The 26,118-nt window shown below is 51.6% G+C and overlaps 7 protein-coding genes across 7 annotated transcripts; 4 read left to right on the top strand and 3 right to left on the bottom strand.

Annotated features, from left to right (window-relative positions):
• Window positions 1–11: 11 nt before the first annotated feature.
• Window positions 12–4,192, bottom strand: BJX67DRAFT_371186 (putative Ras guanyl-nucleotide exchange factor RasGEF; the record flags this gene model as incomplete). Its single annotated transcript, XM_071031048.1, has 6 exons — window positions 12–383; window positions 952–1,380; window positions 1,445–2,916; window positions 3,302–3,487; window positions 3,559–3,880; window positions 3,947–4,192. The coding sequence occupies 6 exons, from the start codon at window positions 4,190–4,192 to the stop codon at window positions 12–14; spliced, it is 3,027 nt and encodes a 1,008-aa protein (XP_070887829.1).
• Window positions 4,193–8,915: 4,723 nt separating this feature from the next.
• BJX67DRAFT_379791 (NifU family protein) lies at window positions 8,916–10,005 on the top strand (the record flags this gene model as incomplete). Its single annotated transcript, XM_071032653.1, has 3 exons — window positions 8,916–9,206; window positions 9,270–9,806; window positions 9,865–10,005. The coding sequence occupies 3 exons, from the start codon at window positions 8,916–8,918 to the stop codon at window positions 10,003–10,005; spliced, it is 969 nt and encodes a 322-aa protein (XP_070887828.1).
• BJX67DRAFT_39732 (uncharacterized protein) lies at window positions 9,995–11,125 on the bottom strand. Its single transcript, XM_071034927.1, has 3 exons — window positions 10,709–11,125; window positions 10,153–10,563; window positions 9,995–10,102 (listed from the first exon to the last, which is right to left on the bottom strand). Exons 1-2 carry the CDS (start codon window positions 10,868–10,870, stop codon window positions 10,171–10,173), a joined length of 555 nt encoding a protein of 184 aa, XP_070887827.1. The 5' UTR covers window positions 10,871–11,125; the 3' UTR covers window positions 9,995–10,102; window positions 10,153–10,170.
• Window positions 11,126–12,540: 1,415 nt separating this feature from the next.
• On the bottom strand, window positions 12,541–13,132 carry BJX67DRAFT_39675 (uncharacterized protein). Its single transcript, XM_071034925.1, has one exon. It carries the CDS (start codon window positions 13,007–13,009, stop codon window positions 12,701–12,703), a length of 309 nt encoding a protein of 102 aa, XP_070887826.1. The 5' UTR covers window positions 13,010–13,132; the 3' UTR covers window positions 12,541–12,700.
• On the top strand, window positions 13,036–13,998 carry BJX67DRAFT_39688 (uncharacterized protein). The gene has a single exon (XM_071034926.1). The coding sequence runs from the start codon at window positions 13,255–13,257 to the stop codon at window positions 13,915–13,917; it is 663 nt and encodes a 220-aa protein (XP_070887825.1). The 5' UTR covers window positions 13,036–13,254; the 3' UTR covers window positions 13,918–13,998.
• A 2,370-nt stretch (window positions 13,999–16,368) lies between these two features.
• BJX67DRAFT_371185 (ribosomal L15-domain-containing protein) lies at window positions 16,369–21,027 on the top strand (the record flags this gene model as incomplete). The annotated part of the gene is made up of 7 exons (XM_071031047.1): window positions 16,369–18,485; window positions 18,547–19,039; window positions 19,872–19,934; window positions 20,033–20,119; window positions 20,347–20,503; window positions 20,581–20,807; window positions 20,887–21,027. The coding sequence occupies 7 exons, from the start codon at window positions 16,369–16,371 to the stop codon at window positions 21,025–21,027; spliced, it is 3,285 nt and encodes a 1,094-aa protein (XP_070887824.1).
• Window positions 21,028–21,939: 912 nt separating this feature from the next.
• BJX67DRAFT_39313 (HECT-type E3 ubiquitin-protein ligase) lies at window positions 21,940–25,884 on the top strand. Its single transcript, XM_071034924.1, has 3 exons — window positions 21,940–22,764; window positions 22,826–24,862; window positions 24,918–25,884. The coding sequence occupies exons 1-3, from the start codon at window positions 22,182–22,184 to the stop codon at window positions 25,835–25,837; spliced, it is 3,540 nt and encodes a 1,179-aa protein (XP_070887823.1). The 5' UTR covers window positions 21,940–22,181; the 3' UTR covers window positions 25,838–25,884.
• The last annotated feature ends 234 nt before the right edge of the window (window positions 25,885–26,118 follow it).

The following is a 26,118-nucleotide window of genomic DNA, read 5'->3' as shown; positions in this document are numbered from 1 at the left end:
CACCCAATCATTCATTCCTTCTTCCCCGTCTCTTGCCCCGCCAGTTCTGGCAAATCAAGCCCAACCCTCCTCGCCGTAAGCCTAACCCTCTCCTCCTCATCCATCAACGAACCAGGATTATACCGATCCACAAGCATCGCATACATCCGCTGGGCTTTCGCATACTGCGCAAACTGCTCGGCCTCCTGGAGCCGCCGCCACGTCTCTTCCTCCTCTATTTCTGCGCCCGCCGCCTTATTCGAGGTCGCGCCCGCGGCTGGTTGGCGGTAAACGTCCCGGACTCGCTTGTGCAGTGGTGTTGGAGAGGAGAGGGAGCGGCGAGGCAGTTCGCGGAGGAGGGCGCGGTACGTGGATTTTGCGGTGGTCGGGACGGACATCTTCGTCTTTCTGCCCCTTTTTTCTTTGCGGGTTGCGGTAGCCCCGTCTGCTTTTCTCAGTTTCCCTCTGTGGTTGGGTTGTCTTCAGTTGTGGTGTTGAAGGGTGCTTTGTGAGGACGTTCGCTTGCTTCTTGTTCTCCGCTCTGTCATTTTTCGCTGGTGGTCACGTGACTCGGACATCCCACAGTACTCGAAGTCAAATGGAGTCATGAAATTCGTACAAGCATTTAAAGTAGTGTAGAATAGCAGGTGGAAGTAGGACGGATACATATATTCACCACTATGTATGTACATTATTTTAAGACCATCGTGAGCGTTTCATGAATCCTTCGTGAGTAGTGGTGGTAAGCGTGGAGTCGTAAAGTAGAGTCGGTATCGGTATCTTCGTCTCATAAAATTTCATTACCTCGACCAGATAGATCAAATTGATTTACGGTCTCAGCCAGCCGAACTTCTTCCGTCCCAGTTCGCCGCCAGCGGACGGTTCAACTTGCATACTGCGAGCATACAGCTCCTGGCATTATCAGCACTGAATACATTGCTCTCCAGAAAGGAGATTATAATGGAGACATACCTCCTCGTCGCCAGAGAGTTTAGTGTCCAGAATTATTCTGGTGACTTCATCGTACCGGTGCAAATGTGGATAGGAAGTCTTCTGACTATGCTGAATCCCAAGCACCACTTCGCCCATTACTTCGAACTTCCGCCAATTGATCCGTGTCCGGTTGTCGCCAATAAAGGTCTTATTACCCTCCTCAGCCGCGACGAGGTCGCGGCGGTGGAGTGGCAGGAATGGGATCCGCTCGGAGAACGAGTTGTCCCACGCCAGACGGTACGCAAAGTGGCTCTTTTGCGTGCCCATGAGGATGACCAGCCTCATGAAGCCTTTCTGGGTTTGTACCGGAACCAGCTCCCGTGTCTGGTTAAGTCGGTGCACTGGCGTCCCGTTGATCCCAGCTATTACCGCTCCGAGTGAGTTATAGTTATTCAGACGACGCAGTTTCTGGGACACAATCAACAACTTTCTCTAACACGGTTTCATCGACAGCTAGTAATAGCCTACTCACCTGAGCGATGCTCATGAATTTTTCCAGGGCCCGCGCTCGATGCTTAGGTTTATCCCGGAGGAGAATTATGCTGGCCACAAAAAATGCCACATGGTTGAATTGTTTGATCATGCGATTAACATGCTTCAAAGACACGATCTTGTCCTTGTCTATCCCCGAAAGACTAACATGTCGCACAAGATCTCGCGGCCGGAACGTGTTGAACATTATCCAATCAATACGGGTCAATTCATTCGCAAAATCCTCGTCCGGAGTTTCCATCAACTGTCTCCATACCATTTTCGTCAATGGGATGCGCGGCGTAAGCTCCAGACCCTCGGATTCCTTTTGAGCAGCGTCGAGTGGCATATAGGTAAACGACTGGCCTGGGATAGTCCCAGGCTTTTCAACCGCCGATGGGTTGGACAATGTGGCTGATAATTTCGATGACTGGACGTGGATACCCTCACTAAGGTCCAGCGCACTCATGCTATATATTGGATCCTCTTCCTCCTCGTCGCCCTCATCAGCGACCGAGAAGCCACCCAGGAACATCGGCGGCGAGCTTGGAGCAGAGTTGTCGAAAAAAGTTTCGTGCCTGTCGGAAGGTTCAGCTTCTCCATCCTTGAATGCCCACCCAACATCATCATCCTCCGCTTTGACCTCGAGATACGATCCAATTTCTTTAGCTGCAAACATGTAGAAATGGCTCCTTTCGAGAGTAGACACGAAATCCACGATCCGCTTCCGAGTCTTCGGAAAAGCCAGATCGCCTGGGTACTCGGACACCCACTGGGCCATGACATTGAGAAGTCTCAATTGGTCCGCGATACGAGCCAACTGATCTGTCATGTTTTTCTCGTTGCGCTCAAACCGATTAATAAGGGCGGTTAAAAGCGTGGCGGGAGCGGCGAACTTGCGGTAAAGGCACAAGAAAATGGATGCAAATTTAGAGTCCTGCTTCGACATCGGCTGAGAAACGAGTCTGTCCACCAACTCGTCGAATGTAAACCCAGTCTCGTTCGACGAACCTTCGCTGGAAGCTTTTTCCCTACTTCTTGGGCTAGAAGGAGCGCTTCGCGGGCCATCAGTCTCATCTTCCATATTCAGGAAGCTGTTGAAAGCATCCGAACCTCCGCTATTGCGCCAGGACGTGTGAAGCCGTTGCTGTCGATTGTGGTCCTTATCCGGGGACGAGTCCACGGCCGCTAAAGGTCGATGAGCGTTCAGATGGGATGGGGGTGTATGCGGTCGCACCGGATGCGAATTGCTCCGTGCATATCGCGGCCCCTGTGCATTGGAAGCCAGGTTTAGAGACGTAGTTGAGTCGGTAGGATAACGGTCGACACCGTACCCATCGACTCCTGAACCGAGAGCACTACTAAAGGGGCCGCCCGCGGCTCCAGTGAGCAATGGAGTGGGGTTTTCTGAGCGGGCGCGGGTGTGATGCCACTCGTGCGTGCTGGGGGAAGTTGGACGCCTCTCAACAAGGACTAAGTGAAATGATTAGCCTCTGAATCTGAAACAGGCTTGACGGAAGAAAGAGCGTAGAACCAATGTTGCCACTTTCTCCAGCTCTGGGAGAGTTGCATTTCAGGGATCAGCGAAAAAAGATGACAAGAGGGAACGTGAGCTAAGCCCGGCCGCGTGAATTAGCGCGAATGTGGCTGGTCGACTGGGGCACTGTTGACCAGCCCAAGCACACTCCATTCGGCCAAGCACATCAGACGCGGCGGGTCGTATACAAGGGTCATGTCGCATGGCCAAACCTCGGAACATTTTCTCGCCTGCTCCCTGCCATCTTATCTCCCTCCCATTGAATGAAAATCATATCCAGGGCAACGACTCTTTGAGGGAATCTTCGGCTTTTTCACTCACCATCTTTTTGGTTGAAAACATCACGCAAAATAACAGCGATACACATTTTTTGTTTTTGTGGTGAATCGGGAGAGGTCCGAAGTATGTCGTAGCGACCGAACGACGCTTCAAATGGTCCATCGGGGCTTCGTATATCGCATTTGGTCGCGACTAGCACGAATGGGACTGAGGCAGCGGCGAAAATATCTATGCAAAAAAAAGGTCAGGTGGGCTTCTGCCACAGTCACACTTGCTGGGAGAGGCGGGCAATAACAAACCTAGCATTTTCAACGTCTCCGGGTGAGTGGCAGGATGAGATGCATCATGTAAGAGCAGAGCCCCGTCGACAGTGGCAGGCGAGTCGCTCCCCAGCCGCGGCCACTCGAGCTTCCCGTTATTGCTCAGAGAGACCTCGCTGCTGTGTACTTCCAGCAATCGGACAACATACACCATTCCATCCAAGGACATCTTCTTCGTGGTAGACCGCGAGGAAAGTGGATGTTTCATCTCCAAGGCGCTCTGGATAAACGTCGTTTTGCCTGATTTCTCACCACCAACTACGGCAATACTGACATGCGGAAAATTCGATCGTGAGGACACCTAGATCCGATTCATCGGTCAGAAACACTTCGAAGGCGCCAATTGCATGGAAGACAACTGCCGTACCTCGTTCCCAGCATGGGCAGCAGAAACACCATTTCCTCCACCCTGCGATGGGATTTCCTCTTCCTCAATAAGTGTCCGCTCAATACCACCCCCGCCCTCCATCGTTTTTTTAGATGAGTCGAGTTTGTATAATTCCCCAGGGGGTGCAGAAATCGTTCGATTCTGGAGACTCGGCCGTTGAGAAGCGGGAGCAGGCTGGGCTCGGTCGCTAGACGCTCGCTCTCTTCTCGGGGGCTGGGAAGTCATAGTGTTGTTATCGATCGCGCGAACCGGTAAACGGCCTTAAGGCGCGATTGAAATTCCTGTCAAGCGAACAAGTGCGACAGCGTACTATCTGACAGCTACGTAAGTAAGTGAGGTGGACACGACAGCCCATCCATTGTCGCTTTCTGAATAAACTCGAAAGTACTCCCCTTCTCAATTTGGCGTTGCTGTCCCTTTTCCGACGTGGAGGTCCGTTCTGTGGCTGTTTGTTCGTTGACCTGCTTCGAGGTAATTCGTAGAGTTTTTGGATCAACTTCTTCTCTTTTCCGTTTCCCTCGCGTCGTTTTTTCTTCGACCGTTCTGGGTGATGACCTAGAGACGAGTAGATCGTAAGATGGTAAGATTCAATTTCTCGGGTATCAGTGTGGCCGGAAGGAAGCGACTTACAAATGAATATAAGGCTTAATGCAAAATCAGCCCGAAGAAAGAGTCATATGCAGGCCAGCAGAAGTTCACAAAGCCGAGACGCCGGCAACTTTAAGTGTCGAACGGAACAACAGGGGCAGGTCAAATGAGGAACTTGGAAACCTGAGTGCTCATGAAAACCGCCCTATGATGGAGGAAAGCAAGAACAGGATGAGGGTAGTTGATAGACGGACGTGCGTAGGCTGAAGGATGAGGCAGCTCGGAAGATCAGCTTGGAGCTGGAGTAGTGCAGGCGAAGCAGCGAATCTGATGGTTCAGCAGAAGGTGAGACGCCCACCCAGGGATCTGCCAACAGCTTTGACGCACACTGCCCAAGCTGGTAGGTCAATCTGGGGGTTTTTCGTCACCCCCGAGCGGCTAATGGTACCCAATGCCGCCGAATTATTCGTGGACGCGAGAGAAGAATTGACGGGAAGGAAGAGACAGGACAAAGCTGGCTGTCGAATCGTCGGGTCGAGAACCAAAAAACCGAATTCTGACTAACGGAAGGCTGAACGAATCGTGTGGTTCGACTGCAGAAAGAGAAAATGTTCAAACCGGGCTTTGAACAGATCAAGAGCCGTTCCAAATCCGAAAAGGACGGCCCACGGAATTCAAGGATATTTGAGTCTGTGAAAAGAGCCCCAGCCTTGATTCTCGGATAATAACTACTAATCAATGTGGTGACGGAAGTGAGAGGCCTGTGCACCTGGGGTTGGGGGATTCTTGGAGGAAAAATATATCTTTGGAGACCAGCTTGGAGTGATCCAGGGATTGGAAGAATGTTTTTTATCGGCCAAGTGGGCCGTCCCTACTGCCACGCTATTCATTGTATTTGAGAGTCAAGTTAGGAAGCATCTTATCAATTGTGTTCTCGAGCGGGAATCTGTTGGTGATGGACAGCAGCTCTGAGGGGATTGCAATTGTCCTCGGATGGCGGACTTCCAGACGCCACTTCTGCGGAATCTTGCTAAGCGTCGCAAGGCACACTCAGCTTGAAGTTGGGGGAAACAATGTTTAGCCTCATCTGCACCTTGTTTTAGAAGCTAGCCGTCCTCTTGGTCTGAGGTGCTCCCTTCACCTTGGGCTTGAGGATATGCACGGGTAAGGTGAAGACTGTTTTGCCACAATCCAGACTATATTCAGCGTGAACACACGACCAGCTCTTTGGGTAAACTGAATACGCATGTCCAAGTGGCGGAACCAACCTGCCAAAGCGCAACTGGTCTGTGCCCACATACCAAAGGTAATTTGCGTAAGACCAACCGGCTAGAGGAGCGTACTTCTGGCCGTGAGTTTAATACTTATGTACGAGTGAGCAAGCTGTCACTGGGGTTCTTGCGGTCGCCTCCTTCGTTAACTAGAGCCAAAAGCTGCATGAAGCCCTCAGCACGATTTCCCGTCTCCAACCCATCCTCACAACGTTCCCTAAACTTCCGGACCTTCCCCAAGCCCCTTTTGAAACCCTTCTCCCGGGTCCACGGCCCGCGATTGCGCTGAGACGGTCTGCATCTTCCGAGATGTCGGGCCTTATCCCTATGGGCGGCGCACTCCGCCCACTGCTCCTGTAAGGTAGCTTCATATATGTCTCGCAGTTGATCTCCGAGAGACGGACATTGGTCTAGAAGGGCTTTGATCTGAGACGACGGCTCCTGTGCGGCTGGCCTGTGCCCATCCTGCGTCGCCCGGCTATCTTCATCGGCGACGGGTTTATTGACTTGATGGAGATGCGGCTGGGGATCGGTCACTTTTTTCGACGTCTCGGTTATTGGCGCTTTTGGGGAGCAGTATATTTTATGGGTCTGAGTACATGCGAGGGAACAACTGGAAATATAAATGAGAAACTTGCTCTCGGTCTGGCTGTTGTTCCTTTCCTGTTGGCTCTTTGAAAATCAGAAAGACATACCTCATGAGTCCGCAGGTAGGGCATCTGTATTTAAATGGCTCTGAGGCGCAAACCTCGCAAAGACTTGCCATCATCGGTTGCTTCGGTGTTCAATAGCGACAAGCCTTGTCCGAATCTACCTCTGTCAAATAACCTCTTTCATGGCTGTAAAGCTGTGATCACCGCGGGCCCCGAGACTCAGACCTTGTGGTGAGGTGCAACAATCAAAGCTGCAAATTGACCGAAACTGGGCACGGAGGACAAGAAACAAAGGTCACGTGAGAGAGAGTCGCAGCGGGTCCGGTTCCAAAGCTCTCTGTGGGTGGCTGCCATGGATGATTGGGAGCTTCCAGGAGGGAGGCGAAGAACTAAATAATACGGCAAGTAATAGTACAGGACCCAGAAGAACAATAGCAACAATCAACACGAAATGAGCCTGATGAAGACCACCTGAAATATCTCGGAGAAGCTCTTTTCAGGACGTCAGGTGAGACTTTGGTGAGGGAGCTCCCTTCGATCATGCTTTCGAGGAAGCGGTTATCCAACGACTCGACCATGGGTGGCATCCCTTTCTCGTCCATAGGCTGCAATACTTGCCGGCGCCGCAAAGTAAAGGTAGGCAGAGTATTTTTGGACTGTTTGGGGGGCGTCAGTTTCTCTGATCTTGCCTTCCGAATAGTGTGATGAAGCGAAACCAGAGTGCTTGCGATGTACCAAGCATGGTTACCAATGTACTGGTTATGATAGGAAAAAGACCTCCCGTGCACCCAAACGGACAGCAACTGAGAGCGTGACGCTTGCGCCGGATTCCCCATCGGCTACTTCATGATAGCAGCAAGCTTTACGGAAACGCCTTGAAGACCCTCCATAGCAGGATACCCTCTCGTGCCAAGCTTGGACGGGACGTCCTTTACACTACTCTCGGCCTATGAGGTGGGTCGTACTCTTATTCTTATAGCCGTATAATTTCATGTCTCACTGGCGGTTGCAGTTGATTAATTGTTCCCCCCCGGGGTTTACGGCATAGATCGCACATGGGCAGCCTGGCAATCTCATCTGTCCAAGGAGAGGCAACCGAAACGGAGAAGCTATTTTACCGACAAGTGAAATTTGCGACTGTTGTTTTTGGTCCCCTTCTGCAGGATCTACGGCTCTTAACGTATGCTGATGCTGTTTTAACTCTGCGATGCCATAGGAAAGCGGAAGGCGCTCCGCCTCCATGAGACGCCGGTATGTCGAAGCGATGCCGATGGCAAGACGAAACGTGATCCTATCGACGAATTTATCTATAAGCTTGCAGAATTTTCAGCGATTTTGGAACAAGTTGATGGATTCTTTCTCACCAGCCCATAGGCTCCGAAGATGCTTGGCCGTAGGGGGTTCGGCTTCTACTTACTTGTCTGATGTTTGAAAAAATCCTTCGACGACTCTGTATTTCTATGTAGGAGAAGCTCGGGATGCCAAGGGTTTCTCCTTGCAGTGCTCTCCATCCAAACGATTTCTGACAATCTCTTTGCACTGATTTGTTTCCTTGTGCTATCGATTTCGCGCCTCTGACCTGCACAGAGTTGCACTTGTTCTATTGGACGATCTCGATCCTGCTCTATCCACTCATTGGTGAACTATATTTTGCCGTCAATGGTTCTGCTCGAGATGTTCCTGTTCCGGTTTTTTATGATTCCGCGAATGGTGAACAACATACGAGTGTTCCATGGGAAGCCGATTATTCTGCAGCCTGTAATGCCCATGCAGAGTATTATGGTGGGGAAATTTGTCGTTTGGTCTCATACTGTATACAGCCTTATATGAAAAGTTTTGGTGGCCAAATACTCTTAGCACCTTTGAGCCAGTGTGCGTAGTTTTTCCGTGTGAGGGATCGACTGCTAAGTTGGCGTGGTGTCAGGGCGTGTTCACGGTCCTTCAGCATCTAGGATTTTGGAATTGCTCCGCTTTTGAAGAACATGGTGTGGCCGAAGTACCGCGCTGCTCAAGCTTGGAGGCGAATGGCTCGTCAGAAATTGTTTGGTCGTTGAAGGACTTAGCCATTCGGGGAGCCCTTTTAATTTAAGGTCTTGTATCACTTGCGTTTCAGTTAAGGCGCTCGGTGTATCTTTGCTCTGCAGCAAGCCTCCGTGTCTCTTCCGCTCACGTCGACACGGCCTCGGTCCCCGGATCGGCCGCCTCCAGGCCTGGCCTTGCCTGCGGGCTCTTCTGTGAGGTGAAATTCACAGACCTATGTAGACTGTATGTGATTGGTCAGAGGTATACGCACTGTTTGTCAGCGATCTGTCACGTGAGCTCAATTGCGTCAGAGGTTGCCGGCGAACAATCGATGTGACGGCAAAATTTCCAACTTCAGGAACATTCTCAGACGAAGCAAAACATATCTTTCTCGTGTTCCATTCAATTCGCAACATGGCTACTAGTTCATTGCCTGCTTGTATGGTTCGGCGAACTGTACTCAGCACCCGGTTCGTCGCGCATATTCCGAACGCTGCCGAGTGCTCCTCTCGAGCGATTCGGCATCTTGCCTTGGGATCTTCGAGAAGTATTCATCATTCAGCACGGCTACCTGCGATAACTGCCTCGGAGGCTCGGCATAGGCCTACATTACAAGCTCACCAGCTTTCTGCGACTCGAACTGGCCAATCACCGACTAACAAGCGAACTATTTTTATTCAGACGGAATCGACGCCAAACCCTGATGTAAGTTATTGGAAGCTATTACGATCGAGTAAGGTAACTGACAAGTTTGCTCCCAAACTTCAGGCCTTAAAATTTATCCCGAATCACAGAGTCTTACCGGAGGACTTTACGACTTCTTTCCTGGAGTACCTTTCTCCACGCTCCACTCTTGCTCCTCCCCACCCGTCCTCGCTGGCGGCAAATCTGTTCAATGTTGACGGCGTGCAATCGATATTTTACGGCCCAGAGTTCATTACGGTGACGAAAGCAAGCGACGCAAACTGGGCTCACATCAAACCGGAGGTCTTTAGCTTGATCACTCAAGCCGTGACTTCTGGAGAAGCCATCGTCAGTACTGTGGTGAAGAGCGGAGAAAATGCACAGAAGGGTGGCGAGGAGGACTCGCTAAGCTATAACGAAGAGGATGACGAGGTCGTGAGCATGATCAAAGAGCTTTTGGAAACAAGAATCCGACCTGCTATTCAGGAAGATGGCGGGGACATTGAGTTCAGGGGATTCGAGAACGGGATTGTCATGTTGAAGTTGCGGGGTGCTTGCCGGACATGCGACTCTAGCACAGTGACTCTGCGGAATGGTATTGAGTCTATGCTCATGCACTATGTGAGTTCTTACCTCAATACTGCGGACTTTGGAACGCGGCTAATCTACTCGCGGGCAGATTGAAGAAGTTCAGGGCGTTGAACAAGTCACTGATCCGGAGGAGGAGGTTTCTATGTTCGAGTTTGCCAAGTTTGAAGAGAAACTTCGACAGCAGAAGGGTGCACAGGCCACAGCTTCCTCGCCCATTGATACCCCTTGAATCTACGCTGGGAATTAATTGGAACTTATTTTTTCTGATTTATCCACCATCAAATAGGACGAACTACGGATGATAGACGGAATCGGTTGGTAGGCGCCTTGTGCAGTATGAGCATATGTCCAGATAATGAACAAAAGGATCTGGAACCTGCTCTGTTTATCTAACTCATTGCTTGCATCTTTCTCTGACTCCAATTTGCCCACACTCCGAACTGAGGTTGCGTTTGGACAAACAAATGTAGATGGGACAAAAGGGCCGAAGGACCTTCTCGTCATCGCCACACATCTTCTCTTCTTTCTCAGTACTTCTCCTGTTCTGCTGGCGGAGAATTGTTTGACGAAATGAACAAGATACCACCCATTTTTTGGGTGCTGAGTGGGGGACAGGAGGAACAGAGCGGCTCGGCGTGCACGGTCCTCCGTGCAGGGCTGTCCCAAAGTACCTTCGGATCGTGAGGCCCGGCTTCCCTCGGTGTGTTGTGCTCTGGACTTCGGATTGGTCCAGTCCAACTTGCCGCTGACTGATCTGCAATTTGAAGTCGAGTTGAAGGGCCAGGCCCTGTTAGTGGAGCCGCCAGATTGAGGAGAGCGAGGAGATGAGGCCCAGCCTGGCGGCGGGGAAGTGGTGGTTTTGGATGCCGCCAGTTCTGGGGAGTGGGGTATGCAAGGAAGGGAATGGCAATGTGAGGGGTTCAGTACTCAACGTTATTCACGCTATTCAGGCCTGTTTCGCGAGGGAGGAGGATGTTAAAACGCGCGTTAGTAAGTGAGAAGTTGAAACATGGCAGACGCCTCTCAAGGAAAACCTGACGTACCCCGCATTTTGCTTGTTCTTGCTCCATCAGGGAACGTCCCCCCGAGGTCATTGGAGGCGTTAAGAATTCGAAGACAAGCACACCATGAGTAGGATGGGCCGCAAGATGTTTGCTTGGTGCGGGGAGTTTGCGAGTCTGGCAGGGTGCGAATGGGGAAATGACATGTGGTTACCTAGGTAGTTCCGGGCGGAAGCAGACGGTTGGGCAGTTGGGCTTGGGCATCGTCGAGCGGGAGAATTTTAGGCGAAAAAGGTGGTATTCTCTGTTGGTGAGGATGGTTTCCGATAGATGGCCCTGACGAGAAGGGACACAAGGGTTTGTCGGATTCTCAGAATTAACTGCTCCCGATCTTTTGTACAATTTGGAAAGGGAACGCCATTGTCGCTTGTCCCATTATGGCAGGTGTGTGATTGCCAGATCATTTCAAAGGTGTAATATCTAGAGCTGAATGATACAGAGATAGCTGCGGGTGTAGATGATTCGGAAACTAGATATCACGATGGCTGCGAGCCATCAACTCTTCTCTCCATATCGTTTCCCACGCCCTACATCAACTGACGACTAATGGACACTCTGCCTTCGTCAGATAAGTCGCCTTCTCGTTGGATTGGCCAAATTGTGTCCTCCAACTGGGACTTTGGATGAATGGCTGACCTCTGAGTCAAACATTGCTTTGAAGGGCATCCTCGATCCCACCAGGCAGGATGTGATATCTGCCGATCCGGGAGTGATGGTTTCGAGCCGAGATCCTGGCGGAGAGATCCCTGAGGGAAACCCACGAAAATTTGGTGTGGGTCGGACTGCGCTCACTGACCCATAGGGTCGACTCAAGAAACACCGAAAATCCATTGTGCCACGCTGGTGGGGAGCGAAAAACGTCAAAGGCATGCGAATGCTCTTTCGCGAGACATAATTTGTCTCCGAACTGATTTAAGATTCAAATGTGTGTATTCTAACGGCTGTGCCCACGGCGAGAAAGCGCTTTGCATGGAATGAGAGTATTCTAGAATATGGCTTCGTACACAGTGAGTCATCTCTGCCATTCGACGAACGCAAACGGTAGAGTGAGGTTGGGGACACTTGAATTCCAACGACCAACTGTATTCCTCTCGGAGTCCGGTGAAGAGCAGTGAAGAAGAAGACACTGGATTCCCCGTGTTTACCCTTGAAGCGAATCATTGTTGTCAGAGGGTTGAGCGGAAACGGAAGCACTCTTGTCTCTGACTTGGCTGTTGCGTCGACTATCTCAACAATTTCTCTGAGCAAGTGTCTGATTTCAGAGTTCCGGTAACTGGTCAGATGATGGCTCGAAAATGCAACAGGCGGGAAGATCCTTGGAAGACTCCTTGACAGCGGCTTTTTGAAGAGGACTGTCAATGTTCCAGAACGGGTTGTGGCCACCTGGCCCGGAGAAAGTTTCGTTCTGCCAGGGCTCAACGGAAATAGTGCTACCCACAGTACTCTCACGAAAGCAAAACGCGCACTGAATGGAAGAACCTCCCATAGTTGTATATTGTGAGACAAGCACCCGATCCGCCGGACCCCGTCTAAATACCCCATATTCTGGAATTGGTCGCGCGAGGAGAGTGCCGCCGACAGGTACTGTACCTTGGCCGCGAGGAAGGTGATACCACTGGGGGGTTGATACCACTGAAATCTTTTTCAATGAATTATTATTGTCATTCCTGTTTGATGTTGGGTCGTGTGGGTAGTTTTCAGCCTCGAAACAATTGAAAGACTGGAGGAGGCCCGAGTCGCCATTCGTGATCGTCTGAAGCGAGGCACTTGTGAAGAGGGGCTCTGAAGAGGGGCTCAATGAGATGAAGCTGGAGCTCCGTCCACAGCGGGTCCTCACCTTGCATGTCATGGCTTTTCCATTCATCAGCTGTCGATCCCGTCAGAAGACTTTTCGGAGGGTATCCCGGTATTGGTGATTCCTCGAGCGGCGATTCGCCACAAAAAAAAAAAATCGAACTTGGAGGGAAGGCCATCGACATTTAACAGGCGACTGGCGGGAGAGAGATGACTGGGGCCGGGGCTGCGAGCCTGAAACCCAGGATGTCGTGTGGGAACCTGGAAGCTCTCTCCGCAATTTGGGCGGCGCCGATCCTGCATCAGGGCCACCTCAAAAATCATTTGCGCCCCCCCTTCGGAATCCGCTTTCATCATGGAGAATCGCAAGGCCAGCATTTCATCCCCCGCAATTTCAAGCAAGTGATGGACAGTCTTACCGATTGTGGTTTGCTTTTGGATGCCATCATTTCGGCCCTTCCGTGGAGAGTGTAATGTGGAACGGGAATGACGTCGTCTATTCTGGCTGTCCCACGACGAAACAGATCGTCGCTTGATTCTATCAAGTTGAACCTCAAAAAGATGTGGTATACTTCTGCTGAGCTGTACTCCATGCCTGAAGTTTGGGCTTCAGGTTCAACATTATGAGGGATTTTGAGTCTCCACAAGCCATCGAATTCGCTCTACAATCCTCGCCGTTCGTGTGCGGTGTTCCAGGCTCCCTGCTCTCTTCGAGCCAGGCAGGACCAGCAGTCCGAGCTTGGGGCACTAAAGTTCCTGACGACAGGATTGTTCCGAGGGACACTCGAATATCTTTGGGTTGTGCCCCTCGAACACTCTGTGGGAAATCGGAGGTGGTTCAAGGTTCGGGCATTCTTTCCACGCCTGTGAGGAGCGCGGAGGATCTTCGACTTGGCCGCCAGAGCCCCGCCAGACCCACCATCACCATCGCCTCCACCTGGGCACTTCAATTCCAAGCTGAGATTGAGATTTGCTCACGCTTGAGATCATGGATGCTGTCTGTCATACTCCAAGGATCACCACATCGCACCGGGGGTCGTACTACAATCTCGATCCTCATGAGACGACCCAGGAGGGTCGTACGTCTGCGGTCTGCAAGGCTGGGGATCTGCTGGCTCTCGTCCCTCCATTGCTCGTGTGCAGAGGAACATCTCCAGCCGTCAACGGCTCGAGCTTGTCACCCCTCTTGCAGCCCCGGGCTCCATGCACCATCCAGACCTGACCATTGGATCCAGGCTCTCTCGTCTTCCGCCGCTGCTTACCCCGCCTTGATCGATGTGTTTTAATCTAATTTTCCCTCTGGCTCCCCCATTCGGCACGCTCCATAGGGATGGACAGACAGAGGGATACCATGGATGTCATCTACGGCCACAATAATGCCACTGATAATACTCGGGATCATGCTCCCCCTTCCCAGAACCAATCTACGAATCACAGAAATAGAAACGCTAAGAAAATTCCACTTGCCCATCGACAGCACAGGTAAAAAAAATGGAAGAGTTGTGGACTAACTTGCTCGGTCGTAGCTTGAGCACTTGCGCCACTCTGCTCGGTGCCCCGACCCGTGGCTCGTTCTGCTCCTCCTCCTTTGTGTCTGGTGGCCTGAGGTGAGCTAACCTCCTTAGTTGGCGTTGTTCCCTACCACCCGACTGTACAACCTCTTTCTCCTCTTTTCTACCATTCTTCAATCCTTGCTCTGGCCGTTTTTTTCTTCTCTCTCTTTTTTTTTTTTTTTCGCTTTCTCTCATCTGTCATCTGTACTGCTTCGACACTGCCTGTCTGGCAGCACCTCACTGTGCTCTCAATCGGCCCCCCTTCTCGCTCAAAAATAGCTCAGTCTGCCCCAGATTCTCCCTACGGCCTGTCGCATCGTCCTCATTAGTTTTGCCTCCCTCCGCCTCCCGCAGCTGTATTCTTCCCTGCAAACCTGCGCCGTCCTACACTCGGCGCTCCCGCTCTTATCCATCCTCTTCGCACCCTGCCAGAAAGGAAGGGCCTTCTTCCAAGGCAGCCACCTGATTTTGCTTCGACCGGATCGCACGACACCGCGCTTGCTTCCTCCCCCCTACCCCCCCGCCGGTCCACCTCAAGATGCGCTGCTCTTGAGGGGAATCGCCCATAGTTACTGGAGCCAGATCGCAGCTTCCCAACGTCACCTATGGTCACGCTACCATCATTCACGGTTCCGCATCTTCAGTGACATCCCTATCGTCGCGAGTCGGATCGAGCACAATTTAGATTTTTTTTTTCCCTCCCTGTCACCAGCTGGGGTATAATACAATAAAAAGTGGTGGAGAAAAAAAAGACTTTATTTTTACTACGAATCCGACTAGGTCCGTTTGTCTCGATTTCTCCGGCGCTTCTAGCCTGTCGCAAAGCGCTGCCTTCTACACTGCACTATATTCGACCTTTTAGACTGGACGAGCCTGGTCGCTTCTCCTACGGCGCCGAGTTGTTTTCGGAAACGGATAATTCCTCCTGTGGTACGGTTCATCATTGCTGGGTTGGATAGATTATAAAAGTTTCGTTCTCATTTAGACTGGTGAGTCTCTTCGACAATGCGCAGGAGATCAATTGTTGCTGACTCGCAAAAAGGGTTATTTGGCGGACACGATCACGAATTTCATCTGCTCCTCGTTGTTCCAGGACTTGAGGTAATATTCACACTTCTACTCCACCTTTCAGGTTTACTCGAATTGTCCTCGTCTATCCGCGAGGTACGCACCTTGATTTCATTCTTTCCTGCACCGCAAAGGCGCATTTATCTCTATCTCGGTCTCTCCCGTTTGGGCGCTTCATGAATCGGGCTGTGCGGCTCTTCTGGATCGCTGTTCTCAAATGCTTTGAATTTTGCGTGGGCTAGCTCCATGGTGCGCTGCGGCAAGGACGTGCAAAAGATGACGCTCGGATCGTTACCTTCGATATATCAACAACCTATTTTACATCCATACGTCATATCCATGCTAGCAGCTTATTCGGAGTGAGAACCCCAGTCGAGAGGACCATTGATGGCGTTTATGCGCTGCTCGCAATTATTGTTGTGCTGCCTTGATAGGACATTGTTCAACAATCCTATAGCTGCTCTAGTCGGCTATCGGGAGGTCGTTCTATTTCTCATTTCTTCATAGTTCCACTTTTACGCCGTGATTACTCTGACTTTCCTCCCTTTCGATGAATGTGCCTGTATGAGCGAGAACTGACCATCAACCCTGATGTATAGGCTTTACATCCAAGAGACTATTCTTTTCACGCTTTCCTCAGATACCCCTAGAGCACTTGTGAGCTTAAAGAGGCTTCTTAATATCCGAAGGCAAAGCGAAATTCACTCACTGGAACCGGTGGAAAGAGACGGGTTCTGATCCCAGAGGCGAATCCTGTGGACGAATCGCCTCCAGGAATAGCTTCAATATAGCCTCATATTCCCTCAATTTGTCCTGTTCAAAGACATTAGTCACTGTGACTACAGGTAGGTCTTTACTACTCTCACCCTATGATTTCATCCCGCAGTCTTCACGCAACCTTCACACGTAACGTTGACCCGCATCTTTCACATAACACAACAACCCACTTCTTTCTGGATGAGATTTCTCATTTCCGTACCATTTACCCTAGTTGCTTCGCCTGTATCTACAAGCAGAACTGACCGACTGCGCTTTATCCAGTTCTTTTCTTATCTTGGTCTTCAGACCGACTTCGTCGCGTACCAACTGTGATTATCCACCAACTTGGAAAGCATCATGGCTGCGTCGTCCAGCAAGCAGTCGTCGGCTTCCCAGACCCCGGTCCACAATGCGTCGGCCAGGCTGGAGAAAACTCACCCAGGTATCCGTCGTTCCACCCCCGATTCTGAAGCCCTAGCTTCTTCTGATGACGACGGAGAGCATCCTCTCCCTGGGCCATCTACGACTACTGCGCCTGCGCAAAAGCCTGCACGCCGAACCTCATGGCTCAACGAAATCCCCGCCAGCATGCCCCGGAAGGCATCCTTGTCCGGCCCTCTGTCCTCTGGCGCTTCCAATCCAACTAGCCCTGCTACTGATCAATCCGGATGGCAAACCAACACAAGCCCTGGTTTGAATAGTTCTATTACCTGGAACAATGTGGGCGGTACTGCATTTCCCTGGGGCACTGGTATCTGGAATACCGATTCGCGCAAGGAGCCTCCGTCTCGACTTTCAGAGATTGTTCCATCTCCCACGACTTCTATCCCCCCGGCTTCAGGCGGCTATCTGACGGAAGAGCTACTCAGCCCCACTACCCGGACGGCTCCTGGTGATTCCGCCATCCCGTTCTCTATTCCACTTCACCCGACTCCCAAAACCTATCGTTCACAATCATATTCTGTTGGCCAGTTAGATCCTGAAGTCTTGAATCCGGCGACGAGCAAATCTACCACCGCATACCCTGGTAGTCGCCCTCGGAATGGGGCGCAATATTCTGCGCTGCAACATCGTTCATCGAGGCCAAGCCTGCTTGGAGAGTTGGGTCATGATCCGGCCACCTTAGGTCGCGTGCGTGAAGATGAGGACGATGATGCGGAGAGCCCTAATGGATCAGATGGTAGCTATGGTAATTATGCCGCCACTCAAGCTCGCACAATCGAACAGCTCTCGAGAGAGAATGCCTTGCTACGCCAAGCTGCAGGACAGATGGATAGTCCATTCAGGGACCGCACAATGTCCTCTTCGTCCGCAGCCAGTGGATATGCTGTTGGCAGCGGCATTCGAAACATACATCCCATTCGCGGTAGTGTCCCGGAGGAAGCGGACCTTGCCGTCGAAGATCTTGATGAAGTGGGCAATATCCCCGGTTATAATGATATTTACAACAACCCCAGGAGAAGGTTTTCCGAGCATTCGACCAACCTGGAGAAGCAGTTTCCCGCATTCACCCCTTTGGAGAATCGCGCTCTGGAAAATGTCAGGAAGGCGCACTGGCAAACATCCCTTGGGTTCGGTAGCCTTGGAGATATTCCCCAGAGTAGGCGCCACTCTTTCGCCGAAATCCCGATCCGCCACACTTCCGTCTCTGGAGAGTCTCAAGGTGCCAACACTTCTCGAGCAGGATTGGGAGACCAGGAAGAAAACTATGCGAATATTGGCGAAGGTCCTATTCCCAATGCGCCCGGCCCAAATCGTGAGTACCCGCGCTTTTATATGGCCCCTCGCCCCGAGGAGCATGACTTGGAAACGGAATATTTACGAGCTCGTCGATTTGCAGAATCATATTTTGGCCGCGATCCGCATCTTCGCGCCGCCGCCGATACCCAACCCCCTATTGCCCCCTCCCTCCATCAAGCTTACACCTCGTACGGCCGTCATCAACCCCAGATCCACCCGCATCCGAATCAGTTGCTTTACATTGTGACGTTCAAGTGCCACCGTGCGGACGTGTTCTTTATTCAAAAGGATACTGGCCTTCAAGTGAAGACCGGAGACTTGGTCATCGTGGAAGCTGACCGTGGTACGGACCTTGGAACTATCCTCCATGCCAATGTCACATTGCAGGAAGCTCGTGAACTGAAGCAGAAATATGCTGAAGAACACTATAAGTGGTTGATGATGTTCTCGAGGCAAGGCCAGAATGGCACAGCCAATGCCGTCGGCTCGCCAGGAAGCGTCACGGGCTTGAGCAACCGCAGCGCTATTGGTGGCATGGGGCCTCATGGCTCACATGGAATGCAGGACTCTGCTGGCGAAATCAAACCCAAGTTGATCAAGAGACTTGCCCAGAACCATGAGATCCTCAGTCTTCGCGAGAAGGAGGCGAATGAAGCAAAAGCCAAGCGAGTCTGTCAGCAAAAGGTTGCAGAACATCGTCTCAACATGGAGATTCTTGACGCCGAATTTCAAATGTGAGTAATTAGCTTGTAATCTCGCACTTTACCTTGATAAGGGGAGCTAATCGCCCTCCAGGGATTGGAAGAAACTTACTTTCTACTATTTCGCCGATTCCTATATCAACTTCAATTCCCTGGTCACCGACCTTTTCAAGGTTTACAAAACTAGAATTTGGATGTCGGCTATCAATCCGGCTTCATTCGTCACTCCTCCAACTGCTGGTCTCTCAAGCCCCAACCCCCTGGGATACGGCCAAGATACTCAAGGAGACCGTTCTCATCAGCGCGATCCCAGAGCTTACGGCCAGTCTCGCGATGGTTTAGATGCTGGGCGGGATGGTACTGGCAGCCAAATGGGCCTGCTACGTAGCCGATATGGAGATTCTTATCAGCAGTTTGGTCATCCTCGCCAACCCGAAGCTGGCCTAGGTGGGCTCGGATCGATCGATCCTTTCGCATCTTATTCATCGAATACGTATGGTCAGTTGGAGCCGGGTTACACCGATTATACCGCGTCTCCGGGAGGCAGCAACGGGCCCCCTGGCATGAATACTGCACCGGGTGAATGGGTGAACCGCTTTCAGGGTTTGTCGCTCAATTCTTGAGCTTGATTCTTGGGAGACGAGAGCTCTGCCCTCACGTCTGCACAAGCATGAGTGCAGCCTGTTCTCCTGAGTTACCCACTACGTGTACGACACCCCTTCTGCCCATTCGATCTATGGATTCGGCTTGTACCTAATCTCTTCTCTGTTTCCCTTCCACCCTAACTGTTTCTCCCCCCTTTCCTTGTAATGCGCCTTAAGAGACTAGAAATCATGTGCAATGGGTCAAGAAAGAATATGGTCTGTCGTTAATGCCAGGTGTTACCGCATAGACTATTCAGCTTCACGATCGGATGGCGCGCTGGGTCACTTATTTGCAATTCTTTTTTCAACCTGCGTTCTCTACTGCAGTCCAATATTCGTCTTCCAATCTCCTGTGCGTACTGCGATTTCCTTCCATTGTGTACGTTGCAAGTCAGCAGCGAGAGGGGTCTGCGGAAGCAGTGGAAATTGGCCCGGTGGGAAGCTTTTTTTTCATACATGATACAAAGGTAGAAGTCCAGAATGAATGTGTCGAATTACAGAATTTTTTGCGAAATTGAATCCGATGATGAAGGAGGTACCCGTCACAGCTACTTGACCTGATGCTGTGGACTGGAGAGGTTTCCAAAGATCGGAAAAATATGTGGGTGCCTTTGAGCCTTAGGGTTGAGATCAGAAGTGATGGATCCGCCTTTTGCATGCCTGAGGCGTGAATGCGGTGGACGACCACTTCATTGGATAAGACGTGCTCGCCTAATTTGCTAGCGTCCCACACACAACCTCGACTCTTGACGTCTCGCTCCTTGAACTTTTCCAGGTGCGACAACGACGACGACAAGCCGACGACCTTCAAAGCCGACAAGGTATGTTAAATCAATGCGTTATTAAACATTGCGCATCGCATATCAAGTTCCCACCTGCGTCCGGGAAATCGATGCTTTGCTTTTGTTCGGAACTCACTGATTGTTTCTCTTCCAGATGGGTGCCCTCAAGTACGTCGAAGAGATCCAGAAGAAGAAGCAGTCCGACGTGATTCGCTTCCTGCTGCGCGTCCGTTGCTGGGAGGTGAGAATCCCCCCCTCAGATTCGATTGTTTAACATCCCGCCGGGTGTTCGTGTTCTTTGCCGTAGGATGCCTTTTCGTTGCAGAGAGGTTCTTTCTCGGCGGCTCGAAACGATATCTCCTTTCGCCGGCGGATTGATGTTGTGGCACACAAGAGACTCTACCCTTACCTGGGCTTGTGTGTCTTGCTATACACTCGTTGAACTTTGCTGAGAGTGCATCAATATAGCTCCGTCAGCTGAACGCTATCCACCGTGCTTCCCGCCCTTCTCGTCCCGACAAGGCCCGTCGTCTCGGCTACAAGGCTAAGCAGGGATATGTCATCTACCGTGTCCGTGTGAGACGCGGTGGCCGCAAGAGGCCTGTTCCTAAGGGTGCCACCTACGGTATGCTCGTCGCCTTTCTCTGGATTCTGGGTACTTGTGAGGTGGCAGGGTGTTAATAGGGATTTTCTCGGTTATAGGCAAGCCCACCAACATGGGAGTCAACCAGCTCAAGTACCAGCGTGCTCTCCGTGCTACCGCTGAGGAGCGTGTCGGCCGCCGTTGCGCCAACTTGCGTGTCCTGAACTCCTACTGGATCAACCAGGACTCTACCTACAAATACTTCGAGGTTATCCTCGTCGACCCTCAGCACAAGGCCATTCGCCGCGACGCCCGCATCAACTGGATCGCTAACCCTGTTCACAAGGTTTGCTCCCCTTTTTCTGGAGACTCCAAGCGTTTTAGCCTGTCAGGAATGATCCACTAACCTGGCAATCGCCGTTTAGCACCGCGAAGCCCGTGGTCTTACCGCTACCGGCAAGAAGTCCCGTGGCATCAACAAGGGCCACCGCTACAACAACACCACGGCCGGTCGCCGCCACACCTGGAAGCGCCAGAACACCCAGAGCTACTGGAGATACCGTTAGGTGTAGGAGGAGCATTGTGGAGACTCTTGGCTGTGGAAAAATGCTATTTATGTGGACGTGTCTATTTCGGTCGCAGCTCGTTGCATTTTTTGAGCTGTCTGGCTGCAAGATTAATGCAACAGATCCCTGGATCGGGTGTTAGCCAAAATCCTTCATTTCCAAACATGATTCCCCGTCTCGACTATTTCTTTAACGAAGTATGATGAATGTTTTCCGCTTTCTTCAGAGCCTATTCTGCTGTAGGTGTAGTAGGGGAACCTGGAAATATTCAAGGATATCTCGGAGCCTGTAGTACGGCCGGTCAGTCAGCGAATATGGTAAGGTAAATGGAAGTGGGAGGACGAATCTGGAGGATCAAGAGAAAGATCGAGAGAAAATGCATGATGTAAATAATGCAGCGTGAGGACGTCCGCCTGAGGGAGCATTGCACGAACACCTCCGGCCTGTCGGGGTGGTAGTCCACTAATTCATGACTCAACTCATCCCCAAGCAGCCGATTATGATTTGGATCAAGAAATAGGATTACGTCCGTATCTGGCGCCAGTCTTCCAAACTGTCTCGCCTGAAAAAATGGACCAAAGCCGCGAGACAACCAAAGTCTCAGCGCAACCCATCCACTCATTCTACTGGTCCACGCGTAGCCGCTGCTGGCGATCCTCCTCGTCCTGACCCTCGGAGTCCCGCTGTGCCAGATTCCCAATTGTCCCAGCCGACGCTTCGCCCTCGTTTTTCATCACTTCGTGAGCTGTTGTTCTTCTTGTGGCCTTGATAAACGTGTGGCCATCTCTGAAAGCATTCATGTGACGTCTAGCCTCTTGTGGATTCGTAGAATTTGCTTTCTTTGGACAGGGCCTGCAACGCGCCTTCTCTCGTTCTCGAACTCCGCTGTAGGTGAGGTATTTCCCTGCTGTTTCCCCGTTGGTGGTCAAGGATAGTACGTCTGAGCTAATCGCGTGATCTCCGCGATCAGAGGTGCTCCGATACGCTCCGAACATACGCAAAAGGGCCGACCTTTCATCGTACTGGATCGACCTACCCCCTGGCAAACTCCGTGGGAGAACGCCCGCTGGTGCGATATCCCAGTCCTAAACCGGCCAATATCCCTGGTAGTATCCCGCTCAACGATAACGAGTCGGTGCGACAAATGCGTCCATATGCCGTCGTGGGCTGCGCATAAACCCTCGGCCCACCCATCTGCGAAACCGGCTGGTATCCAGCCTGAGACACTGCCTATTCGCATACCAACGGTGGAAGGAGCCTCCCCATATTGCTCGCGGAATATCGAGACGAACCCGAGGGGGACCGACCACCCGACCTTCTCCCGGCTATCCTCTCCTCCATATCGTCGGGGTCACGCACGCTCGATTAGCCAACCGTTCGCAGCGCCGTTTTTGGGGACTGGGGAACGGCGGAAACAATCGATCTCTTTGGGAGCTTCCCTCGATACCGATGACGATGACGACGATGACGATTACGGCGGCAGTTACTTACCAAATCCTCTTTCTACGAGTCCTCGCAAAGGACCTCCCCCAGTCCCGCCGAAAGACGAATTGACGACGGGGAAGTGTATAACATGCAATAATACGGTGCGGTGGCCACAGCATTTGAAGGTATTCCGTTGTACGGAGTGCCTCACCGTGAACGATCTGGAACCGTACCATGAGACGGGATATCTGGGTGACCGTGGCAAGCCTGGAAAAGATGAAAAGGCACCTCCGCAGGCGATTCCTAGGAAAGGTATTGTACTTCTTTCATTTCACACTTGGTCAATTCTAGGCTTGTCTGACTGTCGTTTTAGCTATCCCACTGACAATTGAGCGAACCAAAGCTATTCTTGATCGTTGCCTTTCAAGCTACCTCCTGCAACGCCTAGAAGCCCCAAAGGGACCACCAAAAGACGTATCTGGGACTAATTATGCGGGACAGAATGAATTTTCACCAACCAAATCGCCCGAACATTTAGCTTTGCCCCAACGCCCGAGGATGCACCATGTCCGCAGTGCATCATCGTCAGATACAAGAGGGAAGGACGACAGTGGTGGCAAATATAACGGAAACTTGAGCTACCCGAAGACCCCATTTGCCCCGATCCCCCCACCCAAAGATGAACCAGATTTTCGAAGTGCTACTCGAAAGATCAGACCCATGCCGCAGGGTCGACCAGGTGATAGCAAAAAGAGGGAGAAGCGCCCTTATATATTTCGGGAGCTAGAGGACTATATCATATCGGGCTTTGAAGGCTGTGATTCTTTGAATGTGTCCTTTAAAACAGCTCATCCTTCCCGAGATGCTCCAGCCGTCGACCATCCCGAGCAGAACGCGGAGCAGGGCAGCAGGCATACCCGCCTGGGTGCCGTTGTCGAGCTAGATCCCAAAACTCTTCTATCGGGAGACCTGATTGAGAACTCCTCTTGGTGGATGGTGGACGAAGAACAAATTGGCGGGCCTAGCCATGCCCAATCAAGGCCCAGGCACTCCAGAATAGTCAGCTCCAGAAACCCCCGAATTAATTGGGTTGATCTCGATCGGTGGTATGAGTTGATAATGACGGCAGGAACGTCATGGGTTGAGAAGTGGTCAACTATGGAGCCTCAAACCGGAGAAAACCGTTCGACAGGTGAAGCATGGGGTAAGGCAGACCTGGGTGTGATTGAGAAGGAGGTCGTGGAGTCGCGCATGCATCTACACAGGACGCTCCTGAAAGCCACGGAGAACCTTCTTAAACGGCCTCGACGACCCTTGAAGAAACCAGATGATATCAGGTTTCTCCTGATACTGCTTTCGAATCCGTTGATCTATCCACCTAGTTCAACACTAGCCAGTCTCATGGTACCCCGCAGCGAACCGCGACCTTTGCATCCGGGGAAAGCTCAACATTGGCCGGTTACGGGGAGTAAATCACTTACTCCGCGAAACCAAGGTGCAAGTTCCGGTCACCATCCCGGAATTGTGAAGCGCATTGTGGGTTTGCTCGCCAATCTACCAAATGACTGCCATCATTATCTTGTCTCCTGGTTCGCACGCTTCTCAGTCGGGCGGTTTGAAAAAATCGTCGAACTCGTAGGCAGGTTTGTAACATATCGTTTATGCCGCCAGCACGGGCGGAGGCGGAGCGAGGCAACGGACGAAGACCACTATCTAATCCCCAGCTTTTCCAACGCCGCTACGACCAATCCGTCGGAGTTACATGCAGCCATCAGTGGGAGAAACGAGAGCAAGCAAGCGAAGGGTAAGCAGGACGCACCTATGTCATATAGTGACGATTGGCAAGTGCGCTCTGCAGGCCGGGTGATGGCTCTTCTGTTTACCGCAAACAACACCGATATTGCTCGGAAGCTTGGCGGAAATCATGACCAAAATTTGATTTCTTCATCTCGACAGCAAGGGAGTCAGCGTGGGCACATGATCCCGATCAGTTCGTTCTATAACACGAAGCTCGATTATTCAAACATCGTGGTGGCGGATTTCGAGGCTTGGGAGTCGAGGACAAGCAAATTTACGTTTTGCCAGTATCCCTTTTTCCTCAGCATCGGGTCGAAGATCGAGATTCTGGAACACGATGCCCGTCGCCAGATGGAAGTCAAAGCCCGTGAGGCATTCTTCAGCAGCATCCTAACTCGAAAGGCTGTGAGTCAATACTTCGTACTGAGGGTTCGGCGGGACTGTCTTGTTGAAGACAGCCTTCAACGTGTCGGTGAGGTTCTTGGGTCTAGCCCGGAGGAGATGAAGAAAGGGTTACGCATCGGATTTATTGGTGAAGAGGGCGTTGACGCCGGTGGACTCCGAAAGGAATGGTTTCTCCTCCTTGTGCGGGAGGTCTTTGATCCCCATCACGGTGAGTTTCAAGTCATACTTTTTGGCGAGAACAGCGAGTCTGACGTGCAGTCCAGGACTTTTCATCTATGACGAAGATTCTCGGTATTGCTATTTCAATCCGTACTGTCTAGAATCCTCAGAGCAATTTTTCTTGGTTGGGGTTGTACTTGGGCTGGCTATCTATAACTCGATCATCCTTGATATTTCCCTCCCGCCGTTCGCCTTTAAAAAGCTGCTAGCGGCGGCGCCGCAGACGGCAGGGCCACAACCGGTTACTACACGCCCGACGTATAAATGCAGCTTGGACGACCTCGCGGAATATCGACCTGCCCTTGCCAGGGGTTTGCGGGGACTGTTGGAGTTTGAAGGAGATGTTGCGGAGACATTCTGCCATAATTTTGTTGCCGATGTTGATCGGTATGGTGAGCTTATCACGGTCCCTCTCTGCCCTGGAGGCGAGAAGAAGCCAGTTACAAATGCGAATCGCCAAGAGTTCGTGGATCTCTATGTGCACTATCATTTAGACACGGCGGTCGCACGACAGTTCGAGCCGTTGCGACGTGGATTTTTCAGTGTCTGTGGCGGCAATGCGTTGTCTTTATTCCGTCCCGAGGAGATTGAACTCCTAGTGCGCGGATCTGACGAAGCACTGGACGTTAAGTCCCTTCGGGCAGTTGCCACGTACCTCAACTGGTCGACTCCGGAACCGGAGTCGGAACCTGTGGTGCAATGGTTCTGGAAGTTCTTTGAGCGCACGACACCTGAGGCACAGCGGAAACTTCTTTCGTTTATCACAAGCAGCGACCGCATTCCGGCTATGGGGGCGACGAGTCTCACGATTCAACTGATGTGTCTCGGGGAAGACTCGCCGAGATTCCCGACAGCGCATACGTGCTTCAACCGGTTGGGGCTGTACCGGTATGCGACGCGGGAGAAGCTTGAGCGGTTGCTATGGGAAGCGGTGGTTAACAGCGAAGGGTTCGGACTAAAGTAATGTGCAGTGTTCTCCTCGGAGTACGGACGATAGCCGAATGAACCATTGAGTAATCCCATAGATAGCACGCTTATCCGTATGACCCCCCCGAATCCTAGATGCTTGGACGGGATGCCCATTTTCTGAGACTTGTGTTCTTCTTTGATGAGAAAGGAGTCCACTCCTCGTACTTTTCTTTCCCCCCAAGATTACCTGTACGAGTTTCCGCGGCAAAGGCGAGAGCAGAGGGAACCGCGGGGAAGGCCAGGCTCGTCCCGATTCTCGATCTCGAATGCTGACCT

Source organism: Aspergillus lucknowensis (assembly GCF_044049455.1).
Source record: "Aspergillus lucknowensis strain CBS 449.75 chromosome Unknown BJX67scaffold_12, whole genome shotgun sequence".
Classification (NCBI taxonomy): domain Eukaryota; kingdom Fungi; phylum Ascomycota; class Eurotiomycetes; order Eurotiales; family Aspergillaceae; genus Aspergillus; species Aspergillus lucknowensis.
This window is presented reverse-complemented; position numbering and strand designations above follow the sequence as displayed.

Coding starts and splice junctions, on each gene's coding strand:
- BJX67DRAFT_39732 (XM_071034927.1), bottom strand. CDS start 10,870: ATGACCTCGGGGGGACGTTCCCTGATGGAGCAAGAACAAGCAAAATGC. Junction 10,564..10,708: donor GCCTGAATAGCGTGAATAAC/GTTGAGTACTGA, acceptor CTCCACTAACAG/GGCCTGGCCCTTCAACTCGA.
- BJX67DRAFT_39675 (XM_071034925.1), bottom strand. CDS start 13,009: ATGCTGGCCTTGCGATTCTCCATGATGAAAGCGGATTCCGAAGGGGGG.
- BJX67DRAFT_39688 (XM_071034926.1), top strand. CDS start 13,255: ATGAGGGATTTTGAGTCTCCACAAGCCATCGAATTCGCTCTACAATCC.
- BJX67DRAFT_39313 (XM_071034924.1), top strand. CDS start 22,182: ATGCCGTCGTGGGCTGCGCATAAACCCTCGGCCCACCCATCTGCGAAA. Junction 22,765..22,825: donor GCAGGCGATTCCTAGGAAAG/GTATTGTACTTC, acceptor CTGTCGTTTTAG/CTATCCCACTGACAATTGAG. Junction 24,863..24,917: donor GGTCTTTGATCCCCATCACG/GTGAGTTTCAAG, acceptor CGTGCAGTCCAG/GACTTTTCATCTATGACGAA.